The 16,118-nt window shown below is 40.2% G+C and overlaps 1 protein-coding gene across 2 annotated transcripts; it reads right to left on the reverse strand.

Annotated features, from left to right (window-relative positions):
• Window positions 1–5,004: 5,004 nt before the first annotated feature.
• Window positions 5,005–14,982, reverse strand: gdnfa (glial cell derived neurotrophic factor a). Of its 2 annotated transcripts, none has more exons than XM_008424243.2 (3): window positions 13,909–14,982; window positions 11,827–12,057; window positions 5,005–6,708 (listed from the first exon to the last, which is right to left on the reverse strand). In XM_008424243.2, exons 2-3 carry the CDS (start codon window positions 12,029–12,031, stop codon window positions 6,149–6,151), a joined length of 765 nt encoding a protein of 254 aa, XP_008422465.1. In that variant the 5' UTR covers window positions 12,032–12,057; window positions 13,909–14,982; the 3' UTR covers window positions 5,005–6,148. The 2 variants fall into 2 exon arrangements, with proteins under 2 accessions (XP_008422465.1, XP_008422464.1); XM_008424242.2 differs by lacking the exon at window positions 13,909–14,982 and adding an exon at window positions 13,518–13,892.
• Window positions 14,983–16,118: the final 1,136 nt, after the last annotated feature.

A 16,118-nucleotide genomic window follows, 5' to 3' on the forward strand; every position in this document is an offset into this window, starting at 1 on the left:
GTTCTTAGATGCTCTGTGCCTGAGATTCAGTTGTTCTGACTAGTGGAATGTAGGCAAAACTCTCAGTCTCTAGATGTACAAAGCTGGTAGAGTCAAACCCAAAATGTCTGCAGCTGTAATTGTGAAGAGAGGCAGTTTTGAAATATAGTGACTCAGAGGGTCTTTAATGCAAATGTATGTTCCGCATTTCAGATTGAGGCGAAACCCATTAAAGTTTCTTGTTGGAAAGTGAAAACATCCAGGAAAGCTCACAGGCTCTTGATTCTTCTGTACCAAATTACTCTCTATGTTCAAACGAGACTCGATTAAGAAACGTGAGCAACAGGATTAGAGTTATGATTTTCTTTCAAAGAGGATTGCATGCAGGTTTCGTATATCATTCTCCTTTTTCGAAGCTGCTAAAGTCTTGCATGTCGATCCTTCATCTTACTGATGTTTCTAATTGGCGACTTACGAGCCCAGAAACCAAAAACCGATACTTTCTTGCCAGTGGAAATAACGAGAACCGTTCAAATATCTTTGTCCCTGCAAACATCGTAAAATTAATCGGAGGCAAAGATTTGACCAGAAGAAATATGAAAGCACTAAAGCATTCAAGTGCGTCATTTTCTGAAAAGAAGGCTGCGGAGTTGGTTCACGGTTCCAGGCTTCTGTCACGTTAAGAAAGCAGCAGGAGTAAGTGAAGGGAGATGGCTGGCTACACTGAAATCATGTGATACAACAGCGGTGCCTGTGAAATTGAGAAGCTAAGTGTGGAGTGGAAACACTTGCCTGAAGGTAGAGATTTAAACACATCTATTAAAGGCTCAATTCACTCAAATTACAAAGAATGATTCAGGGAAGGGGGGGGGGTTGCAGAAATGTTATGCTAGTGTTATCTGCAGGCTTCCTGAAGAACTACAAAAAGTAGATCTGAGTAGTCCTTTTGTTGGCTGTTTAGAAATGTTCATAAGCCTTGTTGTTGCAGCCAAAACACTATTTTTTTAAAAAGTTTTCTGGAAAGTTTCAAAAAATGAATCTGATCAGAATCAGACCGTCTAGTGGATTCCAGTCGAGGACATTTGCAGCTGCTAGAGGACGCTATCACTCATCCAGGGCATGACTTGCAGGCCTGGATGGGCCACACAGCATTGAAGAGAACACCTTTGATAAACTCTTACGCTGAAAAAAAACCCAACATCTCGGTGTCCCATTACAGGACAGGACCAGCAGTACACTGCATGAAATGTCTGCAGATGAAATCTCAGACTGATCTGATTTCAGCCTGGAAACCAGAACAGAACCTTTTGGCCCAAACTCCAAGAGTCATATGTGCTTATCACATGCCCACTACCATCCTCGCATGGTGGTGGCGGCATCATGTCGTGTGTCATTGCTTTTTAAGCTGCTTCGTAATTTGTTTTAAGCTTGTTTATGCGGTTTAATTTGTGTGACGAGGTTGTTGTGTGTTGCAGATGAGATCTGGGTCCGAATGTGGTTTTACCCGGTTAACTAGAGGAAAGAAGAACACAAAAGTAAAGGAGCGGCGATCTATGGAAGCCTCTTAGTGGATCACCTGCACTCCGAATGGAATTCCAAATCAGCATCTCGGGAAGGACATAAAACTGGCCCTCCATCAACGCTGCCCACCCAGTCTGACTTAGTGGGAGGGTAAGAGGAGGTTGAATGAGCAGGTATGGAGAGAACTACCCAAGAACACTCGAGTCTTTAAAGGCTGTCAAAGGAGCTAATTCATATATTCAGGAAAAAAATATAATGAATACAGTTTTAATCCATTTTTAATACAACTGTAACACAAATTGTTTGTGAGTAATTATTACCTTCAAATTCCTCCCATCTCACTACTTGTTTGGTGATCTGAAAGCAACGGACGGGAAAGGAGCAAGACGACGACATTTGAACATCAAATATGTAAGCTTATTCGAGCAGCCTGCCGAAATTAAATCGGAAAACTTTGAAATCGCCCCAATTATGGGCCTCTGACACAATTGTGTTTTTATATTCCACTTTTCACAAAAACAGCTCCTGCGTTTCATTAGTTGGGTTACCTCGCTGTTTTATGGCCGTCTTGCGTGTGTGTCGGCCCTTTCTGCCATCGGCTTTTTCACATCTTTCCGCCGCGGTGGAAAGATTCTCCTGTGTGCTGATTTACAACTCAGTGGCTCTTTACCACACGCTTTTGTTTATCGCAGGACCCCGGGCTCTCGTTCAAGAATCCATAGGAGAAAAGTCAGTGCCCCGTTGTGAAGGCCACCTTTCAAACGGTCGCCTAAATGTACGGCTAAACCAATATTTTTTACTCAGTTTTATGTCATGTTTGTGTTGACAATGACAGCAGCTAAGTCTATTTAGCTTCCATAAGCTTGCATACACTAATTATGGGCGTAAATATTTATTTTTGCAATGAGGAATAACTAAAATCGATTATAATCCATACATTTAAAATAGTTATATCAGGACGATTACAGATGCTTAACGTTGGTGTGCACTATCCTTTCAACAGTGTCCAAGTTTAAAAATGTTGCTCTTGACTGGAGATGGAGTTTAAGAATTTAAAGGCATGGTCTTCCTTTGATATTTCATCAACTGCCACCTTCTGGCTTGACAGTTGATGAAATGTGTTTTGGCTTTTGTCTTAACTATCTCCATGCAAACAATTTGTCAGAATAGCTGAGTTTTTATCTCATTTTGGCCATAAAACTTAACTTCAAAGGCATTGGATGTGGACTGCAGCAAATTTTGTGATTCCTAAGGCTGATGTCTGTTTTAGTACATGCTGACCAATCATGTCTGAGGAAGACATGATGGTTGAAATCTCAATACATTTGGGTCTTCCAGCAGGATAGTTACCCGAAGCCCCCATCAAAGCTGGTTTTAGGATGTAGAATGCTAGCTACTATTAACATTTCACCATCAAATATTGTGTATAAAATTCAAATCTGTTTCTGAAACCCAACCAGATTAAATCCTGCCAGAATTTCTCAGAATCGTGTTGAGATTTAATCCCGCAAAAAGAAACTTCTCCAGCCAAAAATATTAGAGATACTCATTCACAAAGTGAGTGGATGTAGGATTACCACCATCGTTGGGTCATTGCAATACCAGGAGGCCTTTTTTTATTTATTTAATAGAAACAAGTTTATTTCTGTAAAAAGTTATAAAATGATTATTGTACAAAAATAAAGTTTGCAGAGAGAGCTTTGGTTCTGTAACACAAAACAAGTGAGACAAGGCAGGATTCCCCCCGCCCCTCCCCAGCACATATACATAGATGCTAACAGAGTGAAAACATAAAACTTCTGATGCTAACATTGCAGATTTCTTTGCATTTAACAAAGAAGACGTTTGCCAGCGGACAGTCAGGTGAACTGTACAGAAGATGAGAGGCAGGAAGTGTTATCTGAAGGACGATTCAACTGTGTGAGGTGATAAAAGTCAGGATTTTCTTTTTTTTTTCTTATTATTATTTGTGTTTAGTGCTTGGCCTAAATTCAGCCTGATGCAGTGGATTTGTTCTGTGCAAGGGGGATTACACAGTAAAGCTGGCCTGCTTGCTGCTGGGTGGGCACAGATACCTTGGTCCCTAATCCGTGCTAACATCAAGACCTACACGAGGGCTCTCTTTGTTCCACTTATAATGACCGCCCTCCCCTTAAAGGGGGGAGCAGCTCCTTTCCTTCATATACGTCGTGGTTTTAGTTGGAGAAATTATTTCTTTACAAGTTGCTACGTGCAGAGAGCATGCAGAGCAGACCCATTGTCCTCACTCCAGATTTTTCCAAAACACACTCTTTTGTCCGAACGTCTAGTCTTCTGACACTTACAGCAACTGCTTGACAACAGCCGCTACAGTAGCTAGGTCTTCCTTAAATTGTCTTTGCTGGAGGGGATACGCAGTTAAGACTCACATCAGAGGATCACTTTCAAGTTCCCTTTGAGGGAATAAGAGCTGCCAGTTAGGGCGCGGACAGAAACGCAGGCACACTAACGAAGGCTGAAGCTCACCGGGACATCAACCACCGCTTAGGCCCAACGCAGGGCCAGCCTGAGGTTTTGGATAACCCTTGCTGATCGGCAAATAGTCATGGATGTTTTAAAGCTCCTCGTGGAAATGGCTCCCCGGTTTCCATAATGTCATTTTATTTGATCCAAAAGGTGTTGTGGTTTTTAGTTAATCCACATACAACGTGTCCTGGATTGTTTTTTGTTTTTTTTCCAAGTTAAGAGATGCACTAATACTATGGATGGAATTTAATTGATGGTTGTATTTCTTATGGAATTTAAATGACAGAAAAAAAAGGGAAAAGGCACAATCCTTATATAGCAGGTTGCATCTTTCAATTTATTTATCTTATTGTCTTGTCTTATATTATTATATTTAAGAGCTTATCTGCTTCGGCGTCAAAGTGTGTACTTCTCTTGATTTGTGTTCATGTACTGCACAAAGTCATGTACTGCAAATGTCCCCAGGGCCATAACTTGAACACCTCTCATCTAGATAGATCGGAACATTCTAATAGCACAATTTAACTTGTTTAGGTTTGTTGTTTTGTTATCTAAACCTAGAAAAGAAAACGCTTCTCGTCCATTGGTGCCGCTTAGCAGGTTGAACTGTAGAATGCTGCTTTAATTATTTGTTTCCTGGGTTCCAGAAGGTTGCGAAAGTAACTGAAAAGTGCCTGGAAGCTGGGATTTAATGTGGGGGAAATTCAAAGTTTTCAACAGCTTATAAAACCTAATGACAATCATTTAATTTGCACCTTTGATGATTTTCATCCAATTAAATCAGTCACACAAACATACCATAAAAACTCCTTCAGTAAACATGTTGCTACAGCATGCAAATGTGACTCAGTGACGTTCCGGATCTGAAAACAATCTTGTAGTAGGACTCGATTTCAATTGCAAAAGTTGTGAAATAACAAAGTCGCGAACTGACCGCAGCTCGCTGAGGTTTAGCCATCTACTCTCGCAGCCCACGAGTTAATATTGTTTCCTTTCGAGTTTTTTTTTTTTTGCTTCAGTCAACTCACTGATACTAAAAAATAGCAAACTTTGAGCCTTGTTCCTGCAGTAACAACATTCACACCAAAGAGTGTTGTTTATGATGCGTCTCTATAGAAACAGAGTATAAAGAATGGATGATTTTAATGTAGAAGTCGAGACGTGTGAGGAGAGAGATAACGTTTCCCATGTCAAAGAGCGGTCACATTAAGTGAAAAATGATGGAAACTACACCGCTGTCTCGAAATGCTTTAAATCAACCAATCGTTTCTACCATAACTCATCTACTGGTCCCCTCCTCTGTCTCTGTATGTTGCCGTTATGTTGAATAACCATCATTTGGATGGTTAAATATAGCTGGAATTTAAATGACAAGGCAAAAAAACAAACAAAAAAAGCATTTCCAAGATGTCTGGGAAAGCTTAGCAGTTTTGAGAAAATCCTGAAATATTTTGCATGGGAAAACTCTCTACTTTGGCACTGTCCAGAACAAATGAAACAATTTAATAAATAGAAGAAGAAAAAAAAACAGCTTTTTCTTTCATAAAATGGATTGAAATAAATAACAATAAGTTAATTCCATCTCAATAAATATACCTCTTACACAAACCTCTTATATATGATTGCTGTATGCTGATTGCTTTTCTTATGCGGATGCATTCCACCAGTCTTTTCTGCACCTTGGTGTGTTTTCCTTGGCTCTGAATGTCAACATCAAGACTCTACTGAGGAGGTGATTTAGACTACGACTGAGAGAGGTTCCTCAACTCTCTGCACTCATCTGGAGACAGCCAGCTAAGGAAAAACTGAATTCCTGGGAAATTAAATCCTCCTTGCAAGATCAGTTTTTCTTCACCTTCTTTTTTGACAGCATTCTGTAAGTGTAACAGTATTTAATCTGCTTTAAACTGGTACCGCTACGCACAACCTGGAGGATTATATGTGAGTTTGTTTCTTTAGCGGCTGTTCCATTGTCTCTCACGAGCTCTCGCCGTAATCCACCATGACCCGTCTTGATATCAGCTGACAAAAATAAGAGACTACACACGCTGCCCTCCAGAGCCCACGTCTGACTGCAATCCCTCCGTGCGCAGCATCTGCTGAGATGATCCAAAGTCCGCTGCGGCATTTCGTCGTGACTTCCTCAGACGCAGGCACACTTCCGGGCCGAGTGCTTTTTCAGCGTGTGATACACCACGTCGTCGTCCAAAAAAGACAGATCGTCGTCGAAGGCGATCGGTCGACAGCAGGTGCGTGAGGGCGTGTCCTTGTCCAGCTTTTTGTTGTGTGTGAGGTTGTTCAGGATCTTGTCGTAGTTGGTCTCCGCCTCAATGCAGGGCCCGCTACAGTACCGGAAGATCAGCTCCTCCTTGGTCTGGTACCCCAGCCCCAAATCCGTCACATTGAGATGGACCTCCTTTAGTAAGCAACCACGACTCTGTACAGATATCCTGTCCTTTTCTCTCTGCGCTCCGCCTCCCTTGCCTCCTCGGCCTCCTCCTCGGCCTCGACCCCTCTTCTTCCCCCCATGCCCTCTCCTCTCTTCTCTCGTGCCTCTTGTGTTTGCTGCTCCTCTCTGTCTCTGCTCCCGTCGTCCTGCGGCGTTCCCGCTAGTTTCCGATGACCTCCGGAGTCTGCCGATGGTAGCCTCGATAAAATCCATCACATCCTCAAACTGGTCTGGATAGGGAGCCTCTATGTCATCTGTGAGGTACAGAAGAAGGAGATTAGTTTATAAATCGCAATTATGCATCTTCTGTTTTTAAAGTGAATGCACTATATATCCAAAAGTATTGGGGCACTTGCTTTTACACACATGAGGACTTTAATGATATACTATTCTTATTGCAAAATCGTTAATATGATGCAACTATATTTTCTCAGAGCATTCCTTCAGAAGCTCGTTTGTAGCCAAGTAGGCCGCGGCTCATTTTGCTCCTTCTGAACTGAGCACTTTAGCATTTTAGCTTTAGTTTTTGTCTATTCGTCCGTCTGATCTGGTCACAGAAGTGACAGTTTCAGAAGGAAAACCTGCACATCCATTTCCTCAGCGACATTCTGACTCATTGTGTGTAAACCAAAATAATCCCCATTTGGTTCTGGTTCATCCTAATCGCATACTCCAACCACCTCAACTGATTCTTTTCAATGTGGCTCTACTACAAGTCCCCCCATTAACAGAGCATCACACCCCATCCAGTCACCACAGAAACAATTGGTCAGCCACTTGTATCCAGAATGTCGCTGTTTCAGTCATGATTCATACCTGATGATCATAGAAAATCGATGGAACGTAGACTTTTGACTTAGTTCTTTCCTCACCATGAAAAACTAGAGCAAGGGCCAAATTACTGCAGACAAGGCCTCCAACCAAGACATCAACATAATAATAATAATAATAATAATAATAATAATAATAATAATAATAATAATAATAATAATAATAATTAATAATTAATAATAAACAAAACAATAAAATCAACTCATCTACTTGATGTAGACTCTGACCTTAAACCTAGGGATGCCAAGTCTTTCAGATCATTTTTATTTGCAACTTTTTCAGGTACCAGATGGACTTACCAATGATGCAACAATTCATACCTGATTTCCATTAGTTTAATGTAAAAGATACAGAAAATAATCTACGACTATGTTAGTCTTGTGTAAAAGTTACACATTTTTATATAATTGTATTACTTTATATTTTTATTTTATATTAGTCATCTCCAAATTTGTTAAATAAATAGTAGAATGGAAAACTATCTTTAAAAAAATTAGAGACAATATATTGTACAGTAACAACAAGATTACAACATAAAAATATGGTGCAGGTTTTAGAAACTCAAATTACCTTGAAAAATTAACAGATATATAATAGTTACAGTTTCTTTACTGACATCAGTAGGAAGCAGGGTCGGGGCTAAAATAGCAATTTATAGGTAAGACATGTGAATATGAACTGGGTAATGGGTGAAATGATTTGTTAAAAGCATGCCTGGTGATGGCAGCTCCTATTAACATTTCTGTTATTATGAAATAATAGTTTAACTGCACCACACTGAAACATGTTATACAAATACTGCGCTTTGTACTTTCATTCACACAGCAATGAGCACATCAGGAGCAATAGTAGTTTCAGTCTCTAGCCTCAGGGGACTAAGAGTCATGCCACATCAACACTGAGCCCTGATCATCCTAGAGCCAGATTTAAATTTATAGCTTATAATTTTACAAATAAGATTACAAATTATTTTCATGTCAAAAGAAATTGTAAATGGACACTCTTTACCACTTTCAGTGTCGAGTTTTCTACTTAGTAAGGTTCAGTTCTTCCTTTAAGGCTTTATTCTGTTTTCTGTTTAATATTTTTGGTCATTCCCAACTCGCTCTTTGAGAAAGCTCGAGCTTTAAATCGCTAATTAAAATGTCAGCGCTACAAGAGTTTTTGTTGGCTTCAATTGTTTACTCTGTTCCTGCTGTTTAATTATTCTTTCTGGTGTTTATGAAGCTACAAAAAGCAATGAGTCATTGCACCAAAGTTCAGCACTTTAACCACCAATTGGCAAAACCTGCATTTTGACTTCCCACCTATGTAAACATTTTGCTGACAACACCCCCATCCCTCAAGGAAACAGGAGTGCTCGATAAAGACGTGCAGGAAAGCCATGGATTTTGCTTAAAATGACCGGGATTTACTCAAAGAATGCCTGAAGGAGTCCAGGATGTTTAATCAGCTTCCAAACCTCACATATGAGGTCTCCTGGCATCTGTGGGAGGCAAGTGCAACCCCATGATCAAAAGGTCCCAGAGGATCTATAACTAAAGTTCAGGTACCAAATGTTCCAGCACACCATCTGATGTTTGTTGACTATGTTAACCGAATAGGCTCCCTATTTGTTGTAGACGTGTTCTAAAAGGTTTTCAGATTTTTGTGAAATACAATGTGAAATCCACAGGGCGTTTCGAAACATTACAGCCACAAGCTTTCATTGAGATTTTATGTGATAGACCAACACAAAGTAGTGCGTAATTGAGACATGGCTCTCTCCGTTTTGTTTTTTTGCTTAATTTGTTTTTTTGTTGTTTTTTTTTTTTACTAATGACAAGTGTCTTGCGTGTCTTTGCTGAAATTATAGATTCAAGCTGTTTGGAAACTTTTTTTGTTTTTCTCACGTTTTGGGGGGAAAATATCTCAAGCTCAGTCAGAATTAATGGAGAACATCAGCGATTGTCAGTTTTAAGCTTTTGCCATAGATTTTCCACTGGATTTTGTAACTCGTCGTTGCAAAACATGAACATGCGTTGATGTAAGCCATTACATGCTCACGCTGTTTGTTTAGTGTTGTTACCCTGATGGAAAGTATCCAGATTTCTCATCATCTTTTATCACGGGACAGCATTGTGAGGCCACAAGTAAGATTTCAAATTCAAAATATGTCAATGATGTTGCATTTTAGCCATTTAGAGGTTATTAGTGTAATTCAAAATCTCACTAACACTGGTGAAAATTTTACTTATCTAAAAAAAGTTTATTCTGTTCTGCATTCCTATCGTTGTTTGTTTCTTTTTCATTTCATCTTGGGAGGTTTTAAAGAGAAATCAGTGTTTACCAACTTTGTTTGCTGGCACTTCCTTCCTAGAGCTAAAAACGCATCCAGGTCTTCTCGTAACTCCCCGCAGAGTTTGACCTTTCAGCCAGAATTTGTGAGCTTTCTCACAGGAACTGCCAGGTTCGATGCAGTCGAGCACAAACAAGTCACAAATGTGTTTTAATGTCTGATGGATGTCATTATAATACGAGCAGACTTGAAAGGCCATAAGAAAGGGAAGTCATATGCTTTGAGTTATTCGGATGAAACTATTGAAAATATGCTGCTGTACAACGCTGCAGCATCTGCTCTGAGCAAAAAAAAAAAACAAAAAAAAAACGAAGACTGAGTGAAAAATTTGGATCCTCCTGGATCCCATGTTGATCCCGTTAAAAAGTTACGTGAACTGGCACAGGTATGGGAACGGTGAACTTGGTTGTAAAATAGTCAAATGCTAATTATCCTACCTGAGCATGTCTGCGTAACGGGGCCAACGCCTCTGCGCTCAGATGTGTGTTAACCTGTTGTACGTGCATCAAGGAGTCACAGCCGGCGGGGTGAGATATCTGGCAGGTGGTGTTGTGGTTAACGTAGCGTCTACTCTGCAGTGTCCTCTATCTCTTCTTCTTTACCTTGGCTATCTGATCTGCCCGAGCGCCACAGCTGATTGGGCTGCCCTTCGTGTATCAGGTGAACTATGGGGCCAATCTGTTTAGACACACCTACCCTTTGATTTAGACACCTTGTATTGTGTGTCAGCTGAAAGACGTGGTGGCTACAGAGTGCACCTGCTGACAGATTGTACTGCGACACCTAATGAGCTGAATCAAACTCTGCTATTACGTTGCTCGATCAATCGTGGGCACTCATGCTGCTGTGTGTAAAATAAACACAAACGAGGCAGAAATGTAAAATAAGGCTTTTGTCATTTAGACATTACTAATTTTAAAACTCCAGTGCACGTTTCTAGAAATATCAGTCCTTTTCTCTCAAATAAAAAAAAACCTTCACCATGAATTAATGTCAGATAAAGAGGTCAGACTTTATGGATCCTGCAGGGTGGATGGATAGATGGAATAGTAGGGAATAAAGTCTGTATACATAACTAATATTGCATTTTCAAATTTTCTTTTTCATACTACGTGGAAAACATAGTCAAATAAAAAAAAAAAAAAACTTTTCCAGACTGCGTAGGAGCCCCGTTTTGGCACGAATCTCCTTAAAAGCGGAAGCCTGCGCATTCCAGTCACAAAATTTAACAGCAAACCATGTTTTTATTTGACATTAAGCATAAACCGAGCGACCCATCCCCTCTCCCCGCATGGCCGCTCTGTTTACACTGTTCCTGAAGACTTCATCGTCTAGGGATACACTGCAGATCAGTGATGTCATCGCGCTCCAAACACAATATGAAGTGGCAAAGACAAACACATGCCCCAAATGTTCCATGCCTTATCTAGTTGTTAGCTGTGATTACTCCAAAGTGAGGATGATACAGTGTCACACTGATCCAAACAGAATAAATTCCTGCCCACCGTCTCTGTCGGAACGAATATAAACACAGGGCGCTTATTCAGTGCCTCAGACGAGCCTTTGCACCTTGAGAAAACCTCCTGTGACCTGGTTCACAGCGCCTCCTCTGAAACCTGCCAGGATTTCTGAGTTTTGGCAGATGGGTAAATGTCACGGGTGTCTGAGGCACAGAGAGGCATTGGGGTGAATGTAAACACGTGGAGACAGGGGGATGTGAAAAGTGAAGTCTGCTGAGGATTGGAGCTGTTCAAAGTCTTTTGCGTGCTGCCGGTTTGTTTAGACAACATGATGATGTAACACAAAAGCAGCAATAAAACACAAATTAAGACCTCCGTCTGATAACCTTGGAGTTGGATTATTCACGCAGCGGTGATCGCTTTTTCAAGAGCAACAGGCTAAGACGCACCACATTATTTACCATTTAAAAAGTAACTTAGCAATATTTATGTGCATTTAGACAGTCGATGTTATTTATCTTACTTATTGCACATGTCCCTTTTCCTGACCGCTTAAGCAAACAGGATGGTGTGTCTGCTTTCTTTATAATGTCAGTTCCACAGACGAGGAAAAATAAGTTATTCCCCCTTGTGCTTAATTAACTTGTCCAAGGCTGGGAAGTGAACGTGCATGACGGATCCTGCTCAAAGAGAACTGTTGTTACGACACATCTTACACTGATATATCTGATCAGATGTCTTACACTGATCTTCCATGGAGATCTCCTGAAGCTTGTGCTCTTCACGCTGGAACAGTGGCTCTTCGTCTTCCACAGACAGAGACCCAGAATCACTGTAGCTGCTGGGGAAGCGAGTCCTCTTGGCTTGCTGAGTGTTTTGGTAGAGAGGCCGTGTAGCGACAGAGGTCAGGAGCAAGAAACACGTGGCCAGAACATCCCATAACTTCATCTTAGACTCAGTTCCTATGATGAAAGCTGCAAAATAAACTCGGGTCAGTCTCGCTGTTTAAAAGATGCTCATGAATAAAGTTGACAGATTTCAGAACTTTGGTACGCGCTATCGTATTTATATTTCGAGGCCAAGCAAATTAGAAAAAACATCTACTTTCTCCCAGAAAGCCAACCGACTCTTTCCGAATCATGCACATGAAACAATACAGTGACTACGTACCACAACTCATACTATACTGATAACAGTGCCAACACGTCAACAAGGTTTTACGCCGATTTGTTTTGTGTACGCTCTGAACATAAAAGTCTATCGATGAAATTGTACAACAGCAGATGGAGACCTATCTACACTACAAAAAAGAGTTTTGGAAGGTATTAAATTTTAGTCATTTGTCACTGAATTCTAATCAAGAATACTCATTTGTAAATGTGAAGTCAGATGTTTAGATTCCAATGCCATCTACTTTTCTTGGGGGGGTGGGGGGGGGGGGTAGAATTACTATTGCAACAACACATTATGAGTAGGTAGAGTAAAGCAAACCTGTTTCACAACAGCTCTAAACCCAGCTCACATTCCCTACTGGTGGGGAGGGAGAGGAGTAACAATTCTCCCTTTACATTTTAATTACACTTTACATGAAAATATTGTTTCAGTCAACTTTATTCTGATTTGCAGAGTTCAGCAGAGGACTAAAGCTAAATCAGACAATTGCAATTTTTGGCCCATTTTCAGACAATTTTCCACTTTTGTGAAAATTGTCCATTTTGTGACAATTTTGACAATCAGGATTGTTTTAACATAGGTTGTTTTATAAATTAATATATTTAGCAGGGAAGAGTGGACATGTTTTTGTGTCTGATTTTAGCAGTGCTTAGTTTCAGCTACCTGATTGTCTCAAACAACTTTTTGACAACATTTAGACATCTACAGATGTTTTAACAGGGACGCCTTTTCACCTTTCGCTTTTCAACCACGTTTTAACGTGGTTGCTGTCACTTTCAGGAAAAATGTGGCTCATTGGGATCCTTTTGCTTCAGAAAATTTGCTCTTCTGGTTTAGGTTAAGCTCTAGCTCTAAAGCCAAAGTAATATTTTCTTAGCTAACAGACCATCTTAACTCTAGGGCTACAGTTGCCAATGAGTAGCATTATTAGCAGTGGTTTGTGGTTATGCCATAGCTGCTTCACTTGGAGACTTGTTTGTAATTAATGAATGACCTTAAAGTTTAATTTTATACCTTCACAATTTTAATTTTTGTTTATTTTTGACATGCAAGGACAAACCACATGAGCAAAATTTCTTTATTAATTATATGCCTATAATGGTTTTTATTATTACCATTTTTAGTTTTACAAGAGAGTAGCCTGATTCACATCTGCCTCCATAAAATACATGCAAATTACTCAGGTAGTTTCATTGTTTTAATCCTAACAGTTTGTTTATATCAGTGTGATATTCTGTCAAAAATACCCCAGATTACTTACGCGCAAACATTTGGCATTTTGGATGAAATACGTTTTCTCTCATCTGATGTCAGATGATGCGCAAAGGGTGCGCCTCACAAACAAGAAAACAAACACACACAAATACGACTGGTTAAAGCACGCACCTAAGCGTTTTGGCAATGATAGCCTAAATAATGGTGTGAGCCAGATGGCGATCCGCGGAGCTTACGTGACTCTGTCTAATGGCATGTTGAGTCTGCTGTAAACCTAAACAGCTACGTATGGATAAAAACTAAACCTAAACGAAGTGTCTAAATGCGTAATTCCATATTTAATTTGCCATTTTAAGGAAAAACACACCAAAATTAACCTTATTTTTTGCTTGATTTTGACTCCCTGTAACTAAGAGCGATTACAGAGATTCACTTACCTTACATATGGCCCATGCAGACCTAATATTTTCTTGGTAGTTTATAGTAAAATCCAGACAGAACGCGCAACTCCTGGAGTGTCCCCAGCTGACTTAGCTGCGTAAATCATGTCAGAATCTCCAAAAGGAGAATTCCCTTAAACCAATATTAGTCCAAGTACAGAAAGAAAAGGCCGCTCTGTTGTGCCAGATTTGTTCTCCGTACTCCGACCCAGTGCACTGAATAAACCATGCGTCTCTGAAGACGGCGGACCAAAGTGCCTCTGCGCCTCACGGAGTTCAGTTGCAGTCGCTGATTAATTGGATGCTACGTTTCCACTCTGGAAATCCGAGAGAGCTCCACCATCTCCGATCGAAAGGAGTCCAATGAAGACATCAGAGTGTCCAACAAACTATAAAAGCCCCAGAGGTGCGTTGTTACCGCTCATCTGCCTCTTGGTAAAACAGCTCAATTGTACTTTGTCCAGAATCTCCGGTATTTCTCACCAATCTCGCCATAGTAAACAACAGATATTTAGATAAATGTTTTCTACTTCCTCCAAGTCACTCTGTGTTTACGCAGAGGTCTCCACACGCGTCGTCCTCATATTGGACGAAAGCAGGGCAGATGTCTGCGCACAGCACCGCGCCAGGCGCAGAGGGGCTGTTTGGAAAGATTTATAGTTCAATGCGCTCTGACGTTTGGGGGGCAGTTGGTGTCCGCCCCCTCTTTTATAGACCCATGCGAGCGCAAACAGTGAGTAACAGAGGTCCGCATTTCTCTCCAAACCACCCCTGGAGCCTTGTTTGGAGGAGCGAAGTTTTCAGATGTCTTGAGGATTATGTCACACATCCTGATGTCCTCGGATTAGATTTCAGTATGCGGAATGCGATTTGGAGATGTTCTGTTTCTAACCTGATCTCCGCGCTCCGTGCGCCTGCAGTGTCAAGTTCCGTCTCATGGCTGCACACATCTCAAATGCAGGAATGACACTTCACCTGCTATTTACTCGGAGCATGCTCGTGCAGACGCGAAGGGAGCTTTTAAGGAACTATTTTTCTGGGTTCCTTTAAAATTTACAGTTTATTTAACTGCAAACTCGATGCTGAGAGAGAGAGAGAGAGAGAGAGAGAGAGAAGTTCATTGGCGCATGTTGGTGTGGGAGTAATTGGGTTCTGGTCAAAGTGAACTCCCGACGCGCATAAGAGAAACATGGGAAAGCAGAATTAGCCTTCATAGTTTAGAAGCTGCCTGCTTTCCAGGGGCGCTTATAGAAATTTTGAATCTAATGGTCAGATGTGAGCAGCTTAAAATCTTGGGGTGGCACAGCAGATAAAAAAAAAACTATTGCATTATTTCAGTAGTTTTTATTTCATTTTATTTTAGTAGCCATGATACTACGGTAAAAATGTTGATTCCATTGAAAACATCTTGATTCTCTTTATGATTTTTTTTGTAAAAGACAACATAATGACTCGCATTTTTTTATTTATTTATTTTTGTAATTAAGTTTATAACAAAATGAGCTGTTTTGATTTTAGAATCTGAAGTTTGCTCATTCCAAAAAATGAGATAAATAAAACAGTGATAATAATAATAATAATAATAATAATAATAATAATAATAATAATAATAATAATAATAATAATAATAAAATGCAATGTTCAAATTTATTGTAGCTGGGGGAGCCACAGGATAGAAAATTAAAAAAAAAGGTTTTCTTCAGTTTCACCTGAACAAATTGGCTAAGGCTTATCCGCATGTTGGTAACGCTAACGTTTGTATCTGATTTGTAGATTGTGCATCAACAAATTAAAAGGCTTTTTGAAATTTATGTTTTTATACAGCATTAACTCTTTTTGACCACCTGTTATTGAACATTTATCCCAATTAAAGTAGAATCAAAAAGTATTTTGTAGTTTGCAGTGTTTCTAATGTTACATCATTTACAAAATGAGTTTTATGTTATGTGCTTGTGTGTTTACATGTGCAAGGCAGTAAAAGTAATATGGTGCTCACCCAGAAAGCCATCATGCAAGAACGGCCGCTACTAATTTCTAATAAATATATTTCTATACGACAGCGTTGCTGGAGTTGGAGGTTGCCCAGTAAACTTGTAGGAGTGCTCCCTGCCCTCTTTGGTCCCTCCTTGGTGGCGCCACTGCCGCTTATTTATCTCCTGCAGATCTGAATTCCACAAGTTACTCAGGCCTCTGAGAATTAAACTCCG

The sequence above is a fragment of the Poecilia reticulata genome, linkage group LG12, assembly GCF_000633615.1.
Source record: "Poecilia reticulata strain Guanapo linkage group LG12, Guppy_female_1.0+MT, whole genome shotgun sequence".
NCBI lineage: Eukaryota > Metazoa > Chordata > Actinopteri > Cyprinodontiformes > Poeciliidae > Poecilia > Poecilia reticulata.

Bases quoted from the DNA above. Each gene is read 5' to 3' on its own strand.
- gdnfa (XM_008424242.2), bottom strand. From the start codon at position 13,560: ATGAGAGAAAACGTATTTCATCCAAAATGCCAAATGTTTGCGC. The intron at 12,058-13,517 runs GTAAGTAATCTG...TTTATTTTGCAG, and splicing joins AAAATGCCAAATGTTTGCGC to CTTTCATCATAGGAACTGAG. The intron at 6,709-11,826 runs GTAAGACATCTG...TGTACCTCACAG, and splicing joins GATCTCCATGGAAGATCAGT to ATGACATAGAGGCTCCCTAT.